The 17,120-nt window shown below is 41.6% G+C and overlaps 1 protein-coding gene across 5 annotated transcripts in view; it reads right to left on the reverse strand.

Moving 5' to 3' along the window:
* Nucleotides 1-17,120, reverse strand: part of ort (ora transientless) — a 244,997-nt gene that overhangs the window by 48,777 nt on the left and 179,100 nt on the right. For all 5 annotated transcript variants that reach the window (XM_069838560.1, XM_069838561.1, XM_069838562.1 and 2 more), the window contains 3 exons: nt 16,387-16,487; nt 15,233-15,393; nt 312-432 (listed from right to left, as the gene is read on the reverse strand). In XM_069838560.1, the coding sequence (XP_069694661.1) occupies nt 312-432; nt 15,233-15,393; nt 16,387-16,487 (383 nt within the window). The remainder of the gene's footprint in view (nt 1-311; nt 433-15,232; nt 15,394-16,386; nt 16,488-17,120) is intronic.

Raw genomic sequence — 17,120 nt, forward strand, 5'->3', positions numbered from 1 at the left:
TGTATTAAATGCTAAGCTAGTAATTTGGTCTGTCTGCCGGCTACTCAAGGAAACGTCTTTGTAAAGGCTGGTCCATAATAAACCGGGAACGGAAACGAGAACGAGAACGGAAATATTGTTAAAATACATGTATTTAAACGTGAGCATTCACAATTAACGAGAAGCTTACTGGAAACCGGGAACGGGAACGTGAAGGTTAATTGTGAATGCTCACATTTAAATACATTTATTTTAGCAATATTTCCGTTCTCGTTCTCGATTTATTGTGGACCAGGCTTCATTCATAATATTTTCGATAATTGAATACATACCCTAGCGGCTAAATCGAAGATTCTGTCGGGTTTAGGAGGTTCCGGTGGAGGCTTAGGACCATCAGAATCTCCTAGAACTATGTTGACGAGGCAGTACTCCATGAGGGCCATGAACACAAACCTGCAACAATCAGTGAACAAAACATAATCTTTAATAATATGAGCATTCAGTCTAAAGAGATACACTCTTGACAGGAAAAGTGGGCAAAATGTTTGGGCTTAAAATCGTTGTGGCGCACAAAAGATACTAACGGTGAGAAAATATTCTGTCATCGGGGAGAGAAACTTAGTGCTCGATGAGAGAGAGACATGTAGTTTCAGGTTAAACGTGTTCTAGTCTCCCTATATTGTGTGCCTTAGCCCAGATCACATATATAACAGATTGCTCATCCCTATGTCAAAATCGGTAGCACTTTGAAGAGAACAACCGCCAGGATCGGCACATGTCCGGCGTAAACGAACATGAGATAGAAGTACAGTCGCTAATGCAATTCAAATGGGATTTAAGACGTGACTCCTTATGTAACAAATAGATGGCAGCATAGTAAACCTCACAAAAGTTGTTCCCGTCAAAGCCTATAAGCCCGAGCAATCTGGGTATATGTGTATATATATATGTATGTGTGTATATATATGATCTAGGGCCTTAGTTATTCCTAAGACAGCGTCACAGCAATCGTAGCTGTTTACTTGCTTTGTGTTACAGCAACTCACATGACTGGCTAGAGACCACAGAATTTCGCATTGATTTCGAAAAGTAATCGTGATAAAAATATTATATTTCGTGTTTTATCGCTAATTAGTTTTAAGAAAATCGCAAAAATTTCGTATTAGTTGGAAAGGGATTTTTACATGAAGAAATAACCCTGTATTACGCACTAGGCATCAAAATAATAATAAAAATTGTTTCATACATCAATTAATTTTATATAATGAAATTACACACAACTTTATAACACTGAAAAAAATTTCCCAAGTAAGATGCTTATGAAACTTTATCGCCACTGAAGTTCACTTGAACTGCCGAGCAAGCTTGCTCCATATTCGAATACTAATGAACAAGACGATAATGTAGGTTTAATACCTTCGAAGATAGTGCCAAACCCATCAGACGGTATCGTATGCATCATTGCATCTCAATTCTTATCATGCGTCACAAACAAAATTTAGGACTGACTATTTTATTCTTGACTTAATCATATGGGGTTATTTCTGAAAAGGTTCTTGTGGACCATCAAACATACATGTGCATCCGTTGGTCACCTGATTATCCGTAATAAAACAAGTTGTTATTGATACTGACTGGCCGTGCACGAGTCATAGTCAAAATGTAAATCTTGGAATGTTCTGAATACTCAGTCAAAATGATACACATTTACTGATTGTGAAATGTGCCGATGGTGATGTGTTAACAACAGTTGTCACTGTAAAGTGTATATCAGTTGTGTATTAAATCGTAATATTGATTTATGGACATCAATTTTGGATCATAACCATTTGCGTGAGATTCGAAAAACCGTCAAAATTTATCTGACGGTTGAAAATAAAACTAAGAAATAACAGTACATCAGTTAGTGAAAAACAGCTGAAAGTTGTAATGAGGAAAGATGAAGATGATTTCACTACGAAAGACGTTGCACTACTTCGGCGATCAATATAGCCTACCACCTGCATTGCTCATGCCCACGAGGTTGTTGATTCATTACGCCTGAAACCTGTCGCAATGAAGAGTTTCTATTAACGAACTTATTTACAATTTTTGTATCACAGTGAAAAAAAAAATGTGTTGATGGCACTTCCTAGAAATGCATGTTTTTTTTTTACCAGTTGTTTTACGGTACGGTACATGTGGGAAATAGCCTGCATATGTTATTTCTTTGCATAGCAATCAGCGAAAGGGAGGACTGCTTTACAAACGATCTCATGGTCGAGAAACCGGAAGGAGACAAAATCAATGAGTTTGTGATGATATACGTCATACCTACATTTCATCTCATGCCAAATTCTACTATCAATAAGGGGTCTCGATAGCTTTGGTGATATTCGAGAAACCGCGAAGGCAGCTGAATCCTTCCAGAGCAGGTTAACTTCTTTCTTCTACCCTAGTCATCCAAAAATGGTCTTACACAGACAGCCTCCCGGAAATTCAAACGCAAGTCTACATCAAAATTTCTGAGCTTCCATTTTGGAATAATTAACCACAAACCAGAATGTTAAATAGCAATTTAATACCCTCTCATTGCAAAGTGACTACAATTATATAAAAGTGAAGAAATAACTCTATAATGATATTGTAAAGAAAGCCTCATATGAAAGCAAGATTTCAAAGAAAAAGTAAAACAAATGTTATAATTGAACAGTGTGATCCCAAAACTCGCTCAGTCCATCTGGGCATTTCTATAATTTATACACATATATATTATTATTTTAGACCTCTATCATTATATTTTAAGCTTCTTTTCTTCCGAAACAATGCTAATCCTTGTCTAAAAGTTTGTGTTATTGTGCATGTCACTTGAAAACTCGCTCAATCCGTAGATCTGTATTTATTTACATTACATGGTATTCGTACATTGCTTCACAGACAGACTATGGGACATGTCAAACGAAAAACAAAAATTCTTTATAGTACTATGAAGCCTTAATTGTCACAGTCTAGTTGAAATATATACAGAAGAGTTTTACAATATAGTCTACTAGTACAACACAAAGCTTTAGTATCAATACTTAATACAACACAGAAATATTCACGAAGCGTTGCTGAATGTCATGAATTCACCTACAGAATAGAAGGCGTGAGAAACTTCTTTAATTTGGCCCTAAATAATATTATGTTTTGAGTTTCATTTTTTATATCCATAGGTAGGCTATTAAAAATGTTTACTGCCATATAACGTACTCCTTTTTGATAGCACGATAGACTGCCGATGGAGAATGGAAGTCGTTTTTTGACGCGTATTTATGCTATGAACTGTTGAGTTGGTTACAAAGTTTTCACAATTACATACGAGGAAGATTATTAATGAAAAAATATACTGACAAGTCATGGGCATTATTTGCAGTTTTTTGAAAATAGTCCTACACGATTCCCTAGATTTGGTACCTACTATTATTCTAATTACTCTTTTTTTTAGTAAGATTATAAGCTACTGTTACTATCTGTGGAACTTCCCCAGAACATTATTCCAAAACTCATTATCGAGTGGACGTATGCAAGGTATATTGTTTTTTAAGTGATATGTATATCTCTGGCATAGATGTAATAGCAAAACATGCTGAATTCAGTTTGGGCGTAATTTCTTTAATATGATTTTTCAAATTTAACACATTATCGATGTGTAAGCCAATAAATTTGGTTGTTGTTTCCGTTAGGGGCCTGTTGTTAATTACTGGGTTTGATACGAGGTGGATAAAGAAAACTAGCCCAGCCAGTCGTTTCATAAAAATGGACTGATCACACTCTTCAATTGCACGCTCACGACAGCAGCATGTTCAAACATACCGGTACCTATGAAATCTGTGACTTTTAAATTTAAAAAAAAAGTCTATTTTGCATATTACTATAATATGATAGAAGGAATTTCTAAATTTGTAGTCAGTCCTAAGCTGCAAAGTGGGGAGAAATCTTGATTATTTGTGTGTGGGAGAGCTAACACCATTAGAATTGTGTCCTTATGGCGGTGTACAGAGTTCCTATGAAGACTGGTCCCAATCCAAACTCTACCTAACCAAATCTGTTGTCAGTTTACGGACAGGTCCAGTCCCACTCCACTCCTTACCGCAAGCCGACGGCACATTAATACCCGAGACCGATCTGCATGGCAACTCTTCGAAAAGTCTTTCCCATCAATACAAAATATTTTTAGGAAAAATAATTGGGTGGGTATGTGAATCTGATTTTACCTTCTTTCCTTCATGCGTTAACCGAAAGAGACGAAATTACTCATTTGTGACAGTTTTCCGCTCGTACAGCGACAGAGTCTTTAGTGTTAATTTGTGGCCCCTCGATCCCCCGAGCTGACCGCCTATGATTTTTAACTTTGGGGTTCACTGAAAGATAAACCCACGCAAATTAGAAGATCCCAAGCGCTGCATTGCCGGGAACTCGAGCGACTGATGGAGAACATGTTAAGCTGCGGGCAGTTTCATGGTTTGGGCGAGTACCAGGTGTACCGGTACCGTTGTTTGGCGCAATTCACACAGAGAAGACGTGGCTCGGAAATGGGGAGGAGACATGATGACTTTTCGAGTCTCTCCCATGTAAACAAATGTATCAATGCACACAGTGAGGACGGGATGGGGGCACGCCACTTCAAAGTCAAAGCTTCGCCTCTTTCGAGTCACGAGTGGCCCTTCAAAGCGACACGTGGCGTGTGACTGTAAAAGAAAATTCGCGACGATTTTGAATTCGATATTCAATCTGTGAAGAGATGGTGTAATATGGTATGTTTTATTTTTTTTATATTAGTAGGTTATTTTACGACGCTTTATCAACATCTTAGGTTATTTGGCGTCTGAATGAGATGGTGATAATACCGGTGAAATGAGACCGGGTCCAGCACCGAAAGTTACCCCGCATTTGCTCATATTGAGTTGAGGGAGAACCCCGGAAAAAATCTCAACCAGGTAACCTTCCCCGGCCGGGAATCGAACCCGGGCCACCTAGTTTCGTGGCCAGACGCGCTAACCGTTAATATGGTATAGAAACATTAGTGGGACATTGTATAAAAATTTTGGAAATGATCGGGATACATGCTCAATTCTTTCATCACAGCTTCTATTCCAAAATATCTAAGAACTCGCTTTGAATATATTACAACTTTGCGGAATCAACATCAGACTTTTTTTTATCTATTCCTCGTCACCGTACTTCTTTCTATTCATCCTCTTTCACCGTGTCAGTTAGTCCCCTATGGAACTTCTTACCTCGTCATGCCAGGGATTGCTGAACAGTTAATCGATTTAAATTGACAATTAAACAGTGGCGGCTGATTGACTGAGGCAAGTGAGGCCGGGCCTCAGTCACTTGGCTTAACTGAAATCAAATTTTGTGTTTTTATATAATGTATTAGTTATTTGAATGAAGCATATATCGCTGTAGAAGCATTTGAAAACTTTGATGTACATATATAGACCTGTTTTGCAGTAAAATTTGTTCCTGAGGCCGGGATCGCTCGTGCTGGGTCTGGCTTGTGATGTATATAGACCTGTTTTGCAGTAAAATTTGTTACGGAGGCCAGAATCGTTCGTGCCGGGTCTGGCTTAATGCATTTCATGTCCTTTCGCGGGCTTTGGGTTTACGCTTAAAACGTTGTAGCTCAGGCACAATTCGTCTGGTCTGGTCAGGTTTCACTCGTCCCATCCATGGGCCGGCCTCAAGGGTAGAGTGAGGTGGGAATAGCAGTGGTGACTTGTCTTCCTAACTAGGCCATAAATAACAAAATTCCAGCTCTTTGGCAGGCAGAGACCCACTCGATTCTCTCCCCTTATGTCTCAGTTTATGACATAAGCGAGGGTGTAGTAGAGTAGTGAATGTGGGCCAATTTTGTTATGTATTTTGGGAAAATATAAACAGAAACAAATGAGAGAAATAATGCTTGTGCAGTTAATTTATTGTTAGAGTGTCCTTTTTCGAGAAGAAATAATACGGAAAGAAAGGAAGTTTTCAATAAAGAGAGAGACATCGCTGATAATTTTTCTGACACAATCTTAAAACGCGAGTTTCTATTGCATCCCGGTATGGGCAACATAAATGGTTATGTGTTAATGTAATGCAAAATAAACTTCTCTTGGCCTTGTTTGTTGCTGTCAAAGGAAAAAAATAAAAAGAAAAGAAAGAAAGGGGAATTTCAACACATAATATGGGATGCTTCATCACACTGAAACAATCACTGAAACTCGGAGCATAACAACTTATTTGGTGAGTGAAATTATTATTTTTCATTGATAGTAATAAGAATAGACTAAGAATAGTAATAATAATAATAATAATAATAATAATAATACAATAATAATGATATTAACAATATAATAACAATCATAATTAATATCATAAACAAACATTTCCTATCGGAGGCACTTAAACTAGTTGCATTTGGCCTCACCGAATATTTCGGTCACCGCCCGCTACTGCAATTACAATTACATACTTCTACATAAAATCGATTTGTGTCAGCCGAATTTAATAGATTATTCTTTCTATTTGTATAAATTGTCATTTGGGCCTATTATAAAGTGGCAATAGGATATAAATTGTAAATAATTATGTATTATGTTTCGCCAATATTTCATTATACAGTATGTAGTAAGTTAAGCTCCTTAATGTGCATGATGACGATTTTATATGTAAATATTACTACGTTTTATTGTTTCAATGTATACTGTATTTCACTTCTGGTAGTGTGCAAGAGAAGGTCTCATGGCCTTAACTCTACTAGAATAAAAAATAAATGCATGCATAAATAAGTACATAAGTGCATAAATAAATGCATGAATGAATGAATGAATGAATGAATGAATGAATAAATAAATGAATAAATAAATAAATACATGCATTCATAAATAAATGAAACAAAAATAATTTTTGGGTTATTTTACGACGATGTATCAACATTTCTGGTTATTTAGCGTCTGAATGATATGAAGGTGATAATGCCAGTGAAATGAGTCCGGGGTCCAGCACCGAAAGTTACCCAACATTTGCTCGTATTGGGTTGAGGAAAACCCCGGAAAAGAACTTAACCAGGTAATTTGCTCCGGTCGGAATTCGAACCCGGGCAAAATAAAATAAATAAATAAATAAATAAGATATGGCATACATTCTTACAGGAGAATGGAGAAAGTTACACAACACAGAACTGCACGCATTGTATTCTTCACCTGACATAATTAGGAACATTAAATCCAGACGTTTGAGATGGGCAGGGCATGTAGCACGTATGGGCGAATCCAGAAATGCATATAGAGTGTTAGTTGGGAGGCCGGAGGGAAAAAGACCTTTAGGGAGGCCGAGACGTAGATGAGAAGATAATATTAAAATGGATTTGAGGGAGGTGGGATATGATGATAAAGAATGGATTAATCTTGCTCAGGATGGGGACCAATGGCGGGCTTATGTGAGAGCGGCAATGAACCTCCGGGTTCCTTAAAAGCCAGTAAGTAAGTAGTATGGCATACATTCTTCCTTCTTTCAACCGCTAAGGGTGCACACAAAATCTTATCTGTTTTTTTTTATATCATCCAGTTGTACGAGAGCCAGGGCATCCTCATCGTCTGAAGAAGACATTACGAAAGCTGTGCGACGCGCAAGTGTCGCAAGTGTTTTTGACTCTTCAGTATGCTTTGCTCACGTCCTGTCTACGTCTTCTCTGTGTGAATTGCGCCTGCTGCGTGAGCGGACGAAGTGTGTGTGTCTGCGTGTTGTGTGCATGAGAAGCAATGCAAACGTTTCACTCAAATGTCCTCCTAATGAATCCGCTCGACAGGGTAGCAGTGGTGAGACTGGTGCGCTTACAAACGAGGAATAGACGAACTTTATTATAAGATAATTTGACATTTTTAAATTTCAAATACGTTAAAAAAATTACTGTTGCTTGGTTCTTCTATTAATCGTTTCTGAGATAGCACAATCTAGTTGATTTCATTAATACTTTGCCTCTTCAATATAGACAACACTTCGAGCAGACGCTAAAGAGCTACTTTAAGCGAGGATTATGGATCTACAGATTAACTTATTTTCAGGGACAGTATCATTTCGTCACTGCACTATTTTCTATTTCAATGCAATATTCTAGCAAGAATTGGAGTTGTAAGGTCCCTGTGATAGGCTGCACTAATATAGTGGAGCTGGGCTCCCAGTGAACAGCAACGGAAAATGTGGAATTTCTCATTGCTGGGAAGGAAGGAGTCAACCAGCACTAGATACAGTATGAACACGTGTATTTTTAATGAATGCAATCGATGGAAAAACGCATAGAAACCTGCTTATAAGTCCTACGTGTACATTTTAAAAGTGATATCATTAGTACTGGAAGAACAATGTCAAATAAATAGGTCAAAATCACTTACAAATAATTTCGAATAAGCCTAGTACACAAAGCTTAAGTATCTCTCATTAAGAAAGATCAATAATAAGTCTACAGTGTAAAATAACATTTTGCCTCCCAAATACTCTGGCAAAAGTCGCCGGTTTACACCTGGAACAAATTGTATCTTGAAAGAATGATAGCTCGAAATAAGATTATACACTGTGATTAAGGAAAAACGTTCAAAAAATTGCACAGGAAATACAGGTTGCTCTACTGAACATTTTGATGTTAGGACATTGCAGTCTCAGGAGCCACAATAAGCAAACACGGGCTTAAATATGTCAATCGCTATAGCTTAATGTTTCCACATCACTTACATATAAATATTATTTATATTTACACTTATTATTTACAATTTAAAAATATTTTTACATCATTTACAAACGTACACTAGTACGTGTGGCCGTTCAGATGGGCGGGTAGGCTACACGAGTACGTGTGGCAGTTCAGACGGGCAGGTAGGCTACAAGAGTACGTGTCGCCGTTCAGACAGGCAGGTAGGTAGGCTACACCAGTACGTGTGGCAGTTCAGACGGGCAGGTAGGCTACAAGAGTACGAGTGGCAGTTCAGACGGGCAGGTAGGCTACAAGAGTACGAGTGGCAGTTCAGACGGGCAGGTAGGCTACAAGAGTACGTGTTGCCGTTCAGATAGGCAGGTAGGTAGGCTACACCAGTACGTGTGGCAGTTCAGACGGGCAGGTAGGCTACAAGAGCACGTGTGGCCGTTCAGACAGGCAGGTAGGTAGGCTACACCAGTACGTGTGGCAGTTCAGACGGGCAAGTAGGCTACAAGAGTACGTTTGGCAGTTCAGACGGGCAGGTAGGCTACACGAGTACGAGTGGCAGTTCAGACGGGCAGGTAGGCTACAAGAGTACGTGTGGCCGTTCAGATAGGCAGGTAGGTAGACTACACCAGTACGTGTGGCAGTTCAGACGGGCAGGTAGGCTACACGAGTACGAGTGGCAGTTCAGACGGGCAGGTAGGATACAAGAGTACGTGTGGCAGTTCAGACGGGCAGGTAGGCTACAAGAGTACGTGTAGAAGTTCAGATGGGCAGGTAGGCTACAAGAGTACGTGTGGCAGGTCAGACGGGCAGGTAGGCTACACAAGTACGTGTGGCAGTTCAGACAGGCAGGTAGGCTACAAGAGTACGTGTGGCGGTTGAGACGGGCAGGTATGATACACGAGTACGTGTGGCGGTTCAGTCGGGCAGGTAGGTTACACGAGTACGTGTGACAGTTCAGACGGGCAGGTAGGTTGCACGAGTACGTGTGGTCGTTCAGTCAGGCAGGTAGGCTAAACGAGTACGTGTGGCAGTTCAGACGGGAAGGTAGGTTGCACGAGTAGGTGTGGCAGTTTAGACAGGCAGGTAGGCTACACGAGTACGTGTGGCCGTTCTGACGGGCAGGTAGGTTGCACGAGTACGTGTGGCAGTTCAGACAGGCAGGTAGGCTACACGAGTACATGTGGCCGTTCAGACGGGCAGGTAGGATACACGATTACGTGTGGCAGTTCAGACGGGCAGGTAGGATACACGAGTAGGTGTGGCCGTTCAGAAGGGCATGTAGGATACACAAGTTCGTGTGGCCGTTCAGACGGGCAGGTAGGATACACGAGTACGTGTGGCCGTTCAGACGGGCAGGTAGGCTACACGAGTACGTGTGGCCGTTCAGACGGGCAGGTAGGATACACGAGTACGTGTGGCAGTTCAGACGGGCAGGTAGGATAGACGAGTACGTGTGGCAGTTGAGACGGACATGTAGGCTAAACGAGTACGTGTGGCCGTTCAGACGGTCAGATAGGCTACAAGAGTACATGTAGCAGTTCAGACAGGCAGGTAGGCTACAAGAGTCCGTGTGGCAGTTCAGACGGGCAGGTAGGCTACAAGAGTACGTGTGGCCGTTCAGACGGGCAGGTAGGCTACACGAGCACATGTGGCAGTTCAGACGGGCAGGTAGGGTACAAGAGTACGTGTGGCAGTTCAGAAGGGCAGGTAGGCTACACGAGTACGTGTGGCAGTTCAGACGTTCAGGTATGCTACACGAGTAAGTGTGGCAGTTGAGACGGGCAGGTAGGCTACAAAAGTACGTGTGGCAGTTGAGACGGGCAGGTAGGCTACACGAGTACGTGTGGCAGTTCAGACGGGCAGGTAGGCTACAAAAGTACGTGTGGCAGTTGTGACAGACAGGTAGGCTACACGAGTACGTGTGGCAGTTCAGACGAGCAGGTAGGCTACAATAATACGTGTGGCAGTTGAGACAGGCAGGTAGGCTACAAGAGTACGTGTGGCAGTTGACACGGGCAGGTAGGCTACACGAGTACGTGTGGCAGTTCAGACGGGCAGGTAGGCTACACGAGTACGTGTTGCAGTTGAGACGGGCAGGTAGGCTACAAGAGTACGTGTGGCAGTTCAGACGGGCAGGTAGGCTACAAAAGTACGTGTGGCAGTTGAGACGTGCAGGTACGCCACACGAGTACGTGTGGCCGTTCAGACGGGCAGGAAGGCTACACGAGTACGTGTGGCAGTTCATACAGGCAGGTAGGCTACAAGAGTACGTGTGGCAATTCAGAAGGGCAGGTAGGCTACAAGAGTGCGTGTGGCAGTTCAGACGCAGACGTGAAGGTAGGTGACAAGAGTACGTGTGGCAGTTCAGACGGGCAGGTAGGCTAGAAGATTACGTGTGGCAGTTCAGACAGGCAGGTAGGCTACACGATTACGAGTGGCAGTTCAGACGGGCAGGTAGGCTACACGAGTACTTGTGGCAGTTCAGACGGGCAGGTAGGCTGGAAGATTACGTGTGGCAGTTCAGACGGACAGGTAGGATACAAAAGTACGTGTGGCAGTTCAGACGGGCAGGTAGGCTACACAAGTACGTGTGGCCGTTCAGACGGGCAGTTGGGATACACGAGTACGTGTGGTAGTTCAGACAGGCATTTAGGCTACACAAGTACGTGTGGCCGTTCAGACGGGCAGGTAGGATACACGAGTATGTGTGGCCGTTCAGACGGGCAGGTAGGATACACGAGTACGTGTGGCGGGTCAGACGGCAGATAGGTTGCACGAGTACGTGTGGCCGTTCAGTCAGGCAGGTAGGCTACACGAGTACGTGTGGCCGTTCAGACGGGCAGGTAGGATACACGAGTACGTGTGGCCGTTCTGACGGGCAGGTAGGTTGCACCAGTACGTGTGGCAATTCAGACAGGCAGGTAGGCTACACAAGTACGTGTGGCCGTTCAGACGGCCAGGTAGGATACACGAGTATGTGTGGCCGTTCAGGCGGGCAGGTAGGATACACGAGTACGTGTGGCTGTTCAGACGGTCAGGTAGGATACACGAGTACGTGTTGCCGTTCAGACGGGCAGGTAGAATACACGAGTATGTGTGGCAGTTCAGACGGGCAGGTAGGATACACGAGTACGTGTGGCCGTTGAGACGGGCAGGTAGGATACACGAGTACGTGTGGCCGTTCAGACGGGCAGGTAGGCTAAGCGAGTACGTGTGGCCCTCAGACGGGCAGGTAGGCTACAAGAGTACGTGTGGCAGTTCAGACAGGCAGGTAGGCTACAAGAGTACGTGTGGCAGTTCATACAGGCATTTAGGCTACACAAGTACGTGTTGCCGTTCAGACGGGCAGGTAGGTTACACGATTACGTGTGGCAGTTCAGACGGGCAGGTAGGATACACGAGTACGTGTGGCCGTTCAGACGGGCAGGTAGGCTAAGCGAGTACGTGTGGCCATTCAGACGGGCAGGTAGGCTACAAGAGTACGTGTGGCAGTTCAGACGGGCAGGTAGGCTACACGAGTACGTGTGGCCGTTCAGACGGGCAGGTAGGCTACTAGAGTACGTGTGGCAGTTGAGACGGGCAGGTAGGCTACACGAGTACGTGTGGCCGTTCAGGTGGGCAGGTTGGCTACAAGAGTACGTGTGGCAGTTCAGACAGGCAGGTAGGCTACAAGAGTACGTGTGGCATTTCAGGCGGTCAGGTAGGCTACACGAGTACGTGTGGCAGTTCAGACAGGCAGGTAGGCTACAAGAGTACGTGTGGCAGTTCAGACAGGCAGGTAGGCTGCAAGAGTACGTGTGGCAGTTCAGACGGGCAGGTAGGTTACACGAGTACGTGTGGCCGTTGAAACGCGCAGGTCGGCTACAAGAGTAGGTGTGGAAGTTCAGACAGGCAGGTAGGCTATATGACCAAGAAAATGATCTTGTATTCTGCAATGCCGTTCACATATTTGATCGGTATAATATGGCTTCGCAGAATCCAAATACCCTCTCTCATGTTCTATTTCGTATTTCATTTATGAATGCTTTTACTAAATAGTCCGTTATATCTTGAGAATGGTATCGTTATTAGGTTTACTATTGGCAGAGGCGAGAATGCAGCGTTGTGATCGCACACAAAGAGAATGAGCTGCATTTAAACTCGAGTAAACTAAAGTAAATGATGCAGAGATACCACTTACAAGTACTGTTTGTATGTATGTATGTATATTATTTATCATTTTAGTTGGTTATTTAACGACGCTGTATCAACTACTAGATTATTTAGCGTCGATGAGATTGGTGATAGCGAGATGATATTTGGCGAGATGAGGCCGAGGATTCGCCATAGATTACCTTGTATTCACACTACGGTTGGGAAAAACCTCGGAAAAACCCAACCAGGTAATCAGCCCAAGCGGGGATCGAACCCGCGCCCGAACGCAACGTCAGTTCAGCAGGCAAGCGCCTTAACCGACTGAGCCACGCCGGTGGCTGTATGTATGTATGTATGTATGTGTGTATGTGTTTATGTAATATGTATGTGTGTATGTATTGTGACAGCGACGTGAGATTCGAAGTCACGACCAGCGTCCCGCAAGAGAGCAGGCGCGCGGTCTCCACGAAGCACTCTGGGACCTCGCGCGGTGGAGAGGAGAGCGGGGAAAGGGCCTACGCGCGAGGGGAGGCTGCGCTGGCAGCTTCTACTTACGGAGTAAAGGGGGACGGACCCTCCCAACTCTTCGAGAAGTCCCTCGAAGTGGAAAGATCGCGAATTCGAAGTTTCTCGGTTACGTTGCTGTGGTTATAAATTACGGACGCGAAGGAGTGTGAGCGTGATTCATGATTAGTTCAGTCAGTAAGCCAGTGAACAGAGCAAGCCAGTCTTGTGTACCGGAGTTCGACTCGAGTGTGCGTCCGCAACTGCGTCAGCATCCGAAGACCTGAGTTCGAGTGCAGTGGACCGCAGTTGGAGGGACCTGAGTTCGAGTGCAGTGGTCCGCAGTTGGAGGGACCTGAGTTCGAGTACAGTGAACTGTCTCTGAAGGTCTGTGGTTCGAGATACTGTGAACTTGAGTGACTGAGATAGAAGAACTGTGAACTGAGAACTGATAGTTCTGATTTGTAAATAGTGCTTTGTAAATATTAGTTAAGATTAACAGTTCATTGTTGTTCGTAATAGTCCAAGTAAATTGTCATTGCCGTCAGTGCAGTGCTATAACAAATACTGTGTTGAGTGAAAATCCTATTGTTGACGAGAGCGTTTAAGGTGAATTGTAGAAAGGAATTATTGTTGGAAGAATAAAATCCTATTGTTGAGTTGAAATAAATTTACAGTATGTATGTATGTGTGTATGTATGTATATATGTATGTATGTATGTTTGTGTGTGTATGTATGTATGTATGTTTATGTGTGTATGTATGTATGTGTTTATGTATATATGTATGTATGTATGTATGTATGTATGTATGTCTGTGTATAGTGTGCGTGCGTGTGTATGTGTGTAAATATAGGAAAGCGGTCTGTTTCAGAGAAATAATAGTGAAAACAATTTTAGAGCAACACAACTAATAAACTCAAGTAGGCTGTGATATGTTTTCTATACAATCAGAAGGTGCTGAAAATAAATTGATTAAATTTCAAACTATAAAAGAGGCAAAAAAAAAACCTACGCAAGAAAATTAGGACAAAACAATACTACAATTTTATGAAACCTTGCGTGTTCCAACATTGATTATGAATGAGAAAGCTGGTCAGTAACAACTAGAAAACTAGAAACGGATTCAGATATAAGAAATGCGACTAACGGGCTGTAAGTTACATTGTAAACGGATTGAGGAAATACAAGACCTACGAGCATCAAGTTTGAATTCTGAAAGTGAGTTGTAGAAGAGATGGTGCGAACAAGTGCAAAAATATTCTACGGACTTGCAGGCAGAAGAAGAATTCGAAAGATGGATAGAAGACAAAAAGATCTCTTTAAGTGGAACATTCTGATATCAATTCCTGTATTGGATTAATACTTTAAAAAAATGTTTCGTCAATTTCATTTTTGACTCTCTTTACGTTTCAATTGCTACAGATACGAAATTTCTGTACAGGTAGGAAAAAAGTTCAGATTAGACTATCTTCACACATCAAATATGGCAGTAATTTCTTATCTCTAACTATCGATTTATTTCTTCACCAGTCTTATAATCTGAAGGATGAAGTTCAACACATTGATATAAGATGCATAATTACAATACTTTTGTTCTTACCATATATTATTGCCAAATTACATTTCCATGCCCATTGTAGGCCTACAAGGTACACAATGAAATGTCGTAACTATGTTATTGGATGCATTAATATCGGCTAGAAAAGGGGGTATATTTATGGTAAATAAAACATATTATCTGACGTTTCTTAGATGTTACAATTATAGTAACAACTGAAATTGCTGAGTACCAAAATTTGTCTCGTGAAAGATACAGTCTAAAGCAAGCATTCAAAACTGAAATACGGTGGGCTTCTTCTCATCTTATTCAATTAAGATTGCTATGATTTATGGATTCTACCCGTACACTGTGCAAGCAGACATAAACGCATCCACGGCCTTCAAGTAGGAAACTGGAGGAAGAGCAGCTTGTGATTTGGCGTGTTGTGTAGATAGGGTGAGTAATGACGTCACTCCCAAGGTGACCCGTGCTGGGGCGGCCTCGGGCTTTATCCAGAAAGACACCCACTGAAATCAGGTAAGTAAAGCATGGACCATAAGTAATGTAATTAACTTCAGTTATTTCAAACAAAACAGTTTAATACAATTTTTCTCGTTCTTGCTTCCTTTTCGAGGTGAAATTTGTCTTATACGAAACATTTCATTGCGTGTTTTGGGAAAGCCATTGATTTAATTCCCAATGTGCTCAGTTAATTTAAGAGAACAGTGTGTTATGATAGTAAATGATTGAAATAATTTATTATGAACATACACTGTTCTCTAAAATTGACTGAGCATATCGGCAATTAAAAATCAGCTTTCCCAAAATATTCTATGAAATGTTTCATACAAAACAATTTTTTTCAGGAAAAGGAAACGAAAACGAACAAAATGTTATTACAGTTTTTGTTTGATATATCTCAAAGAATAACCACTAGAAACTAATAACATTACTTATGGTTAATCCTGTATATTAACGCTATTACACATAGAGGTATGAAAATCATGCTTATATCCACTTATGCATATATTTTGAAATAACGGTGATGGTAAATCTGACATTTTTCCATATGTAATAATTTCTTTGTAGTAGTGTCTGTTATTTTCAATTTATTTACCTCTCTGTGAGTAGGCCTACAATATTATACAATAAAATTGTAAAACAGGGCAAAGTCTTTAAAATTAATAATTATTATTATGATTATGATGATGATAATAATAATAATAATAATAATAATAATAATAATAATAATAATAATAATAATAATAATAATAATAATAATAATAAGGGAATCAAAACCAGCAAAGTAGATAAATACAACACACAGTACAAATAGATCTTGACTGCCTAAACACATGTTCGCAATGTGTAGGCCTATCAAATGGCAAGCCAATTCGTGGATCTGTCAAGATTATTAATAAATGCTAGGCATTTGTAATTAAATAGACCTTAGTTAATTTGAACAGGCATAAGGACACATCTTGAAATGAAATGAAATCAATATCGTTTCTCCCACTTACCGACATAATGACGATGAGACAGGTTGGTATGTAAGTGTGGAAAAGGTAATAACCAAGTCGACGTTTCAGCACGAACACAACTTCCAAACACGTGAAATTCCCTGTCAAGTAAAGGATAATAACAATTATTTTATAACAGTACAATCTGAACAGTTCGTGTTTAAATATAAATGTGTCCTTGGCATTCCGTTTATCAAAATGTAGGCTATACTGTGTGCAAAGGAAATTAATAACGAATTCCTAAATGAAAGAAAAACAGTATGTTTGTATAGTGAGGCCGCTAACTGAACCGTCCAGAGGGCCCGCGGGCAAGCACGCAGCCTTAGGCTTAATGTGCAAGCTCCTTATATTGGAATGATTGTTGAAATCAAATTGGGATCGCTCTTCAAGCGTATGATTCACTGCGTGCAGTCCTGATCCTCCGCCTTCCTGTGATGTTGTTGTTCGCAATCCATGTGCTTGAATCTGCTGCATCTTTAATCAGAAGAACATGTCGCAGTGGATTCCACTACCCACCAAGGCGCCATCTGTCCGAAGGAGCTACACTCCCCCGGTCACCAACAGTCCGCTTGAAAGCCTCTGCGGCTTCGTTGGATATGTGCAGCTCCCGCAGACAGACGCCGCCTATAGGCAGATCCTGGAACCACATCCGCCATGTCCTCCCGGGCGACCTGCAACTATTAGGATGATTAACTGAATGCTACTAATGAAGGCAAATTGAGTCCGAGGCCCAA

Source organism: Periplaneta americana, chromosome 10, assembly GCF_040183065.1.
Source record: "Periplaneta americana isolate PAMFEO1 chromosome 10, P.americana_PAMFEO1_priV1, whole genome shotgun sequence".
Lineage (NCBI taxonomy): Eukaryota > Metazoa > Arthropoda > Insecta > Blattodea > Blattidae > Periplaneta > Periplaneta americana.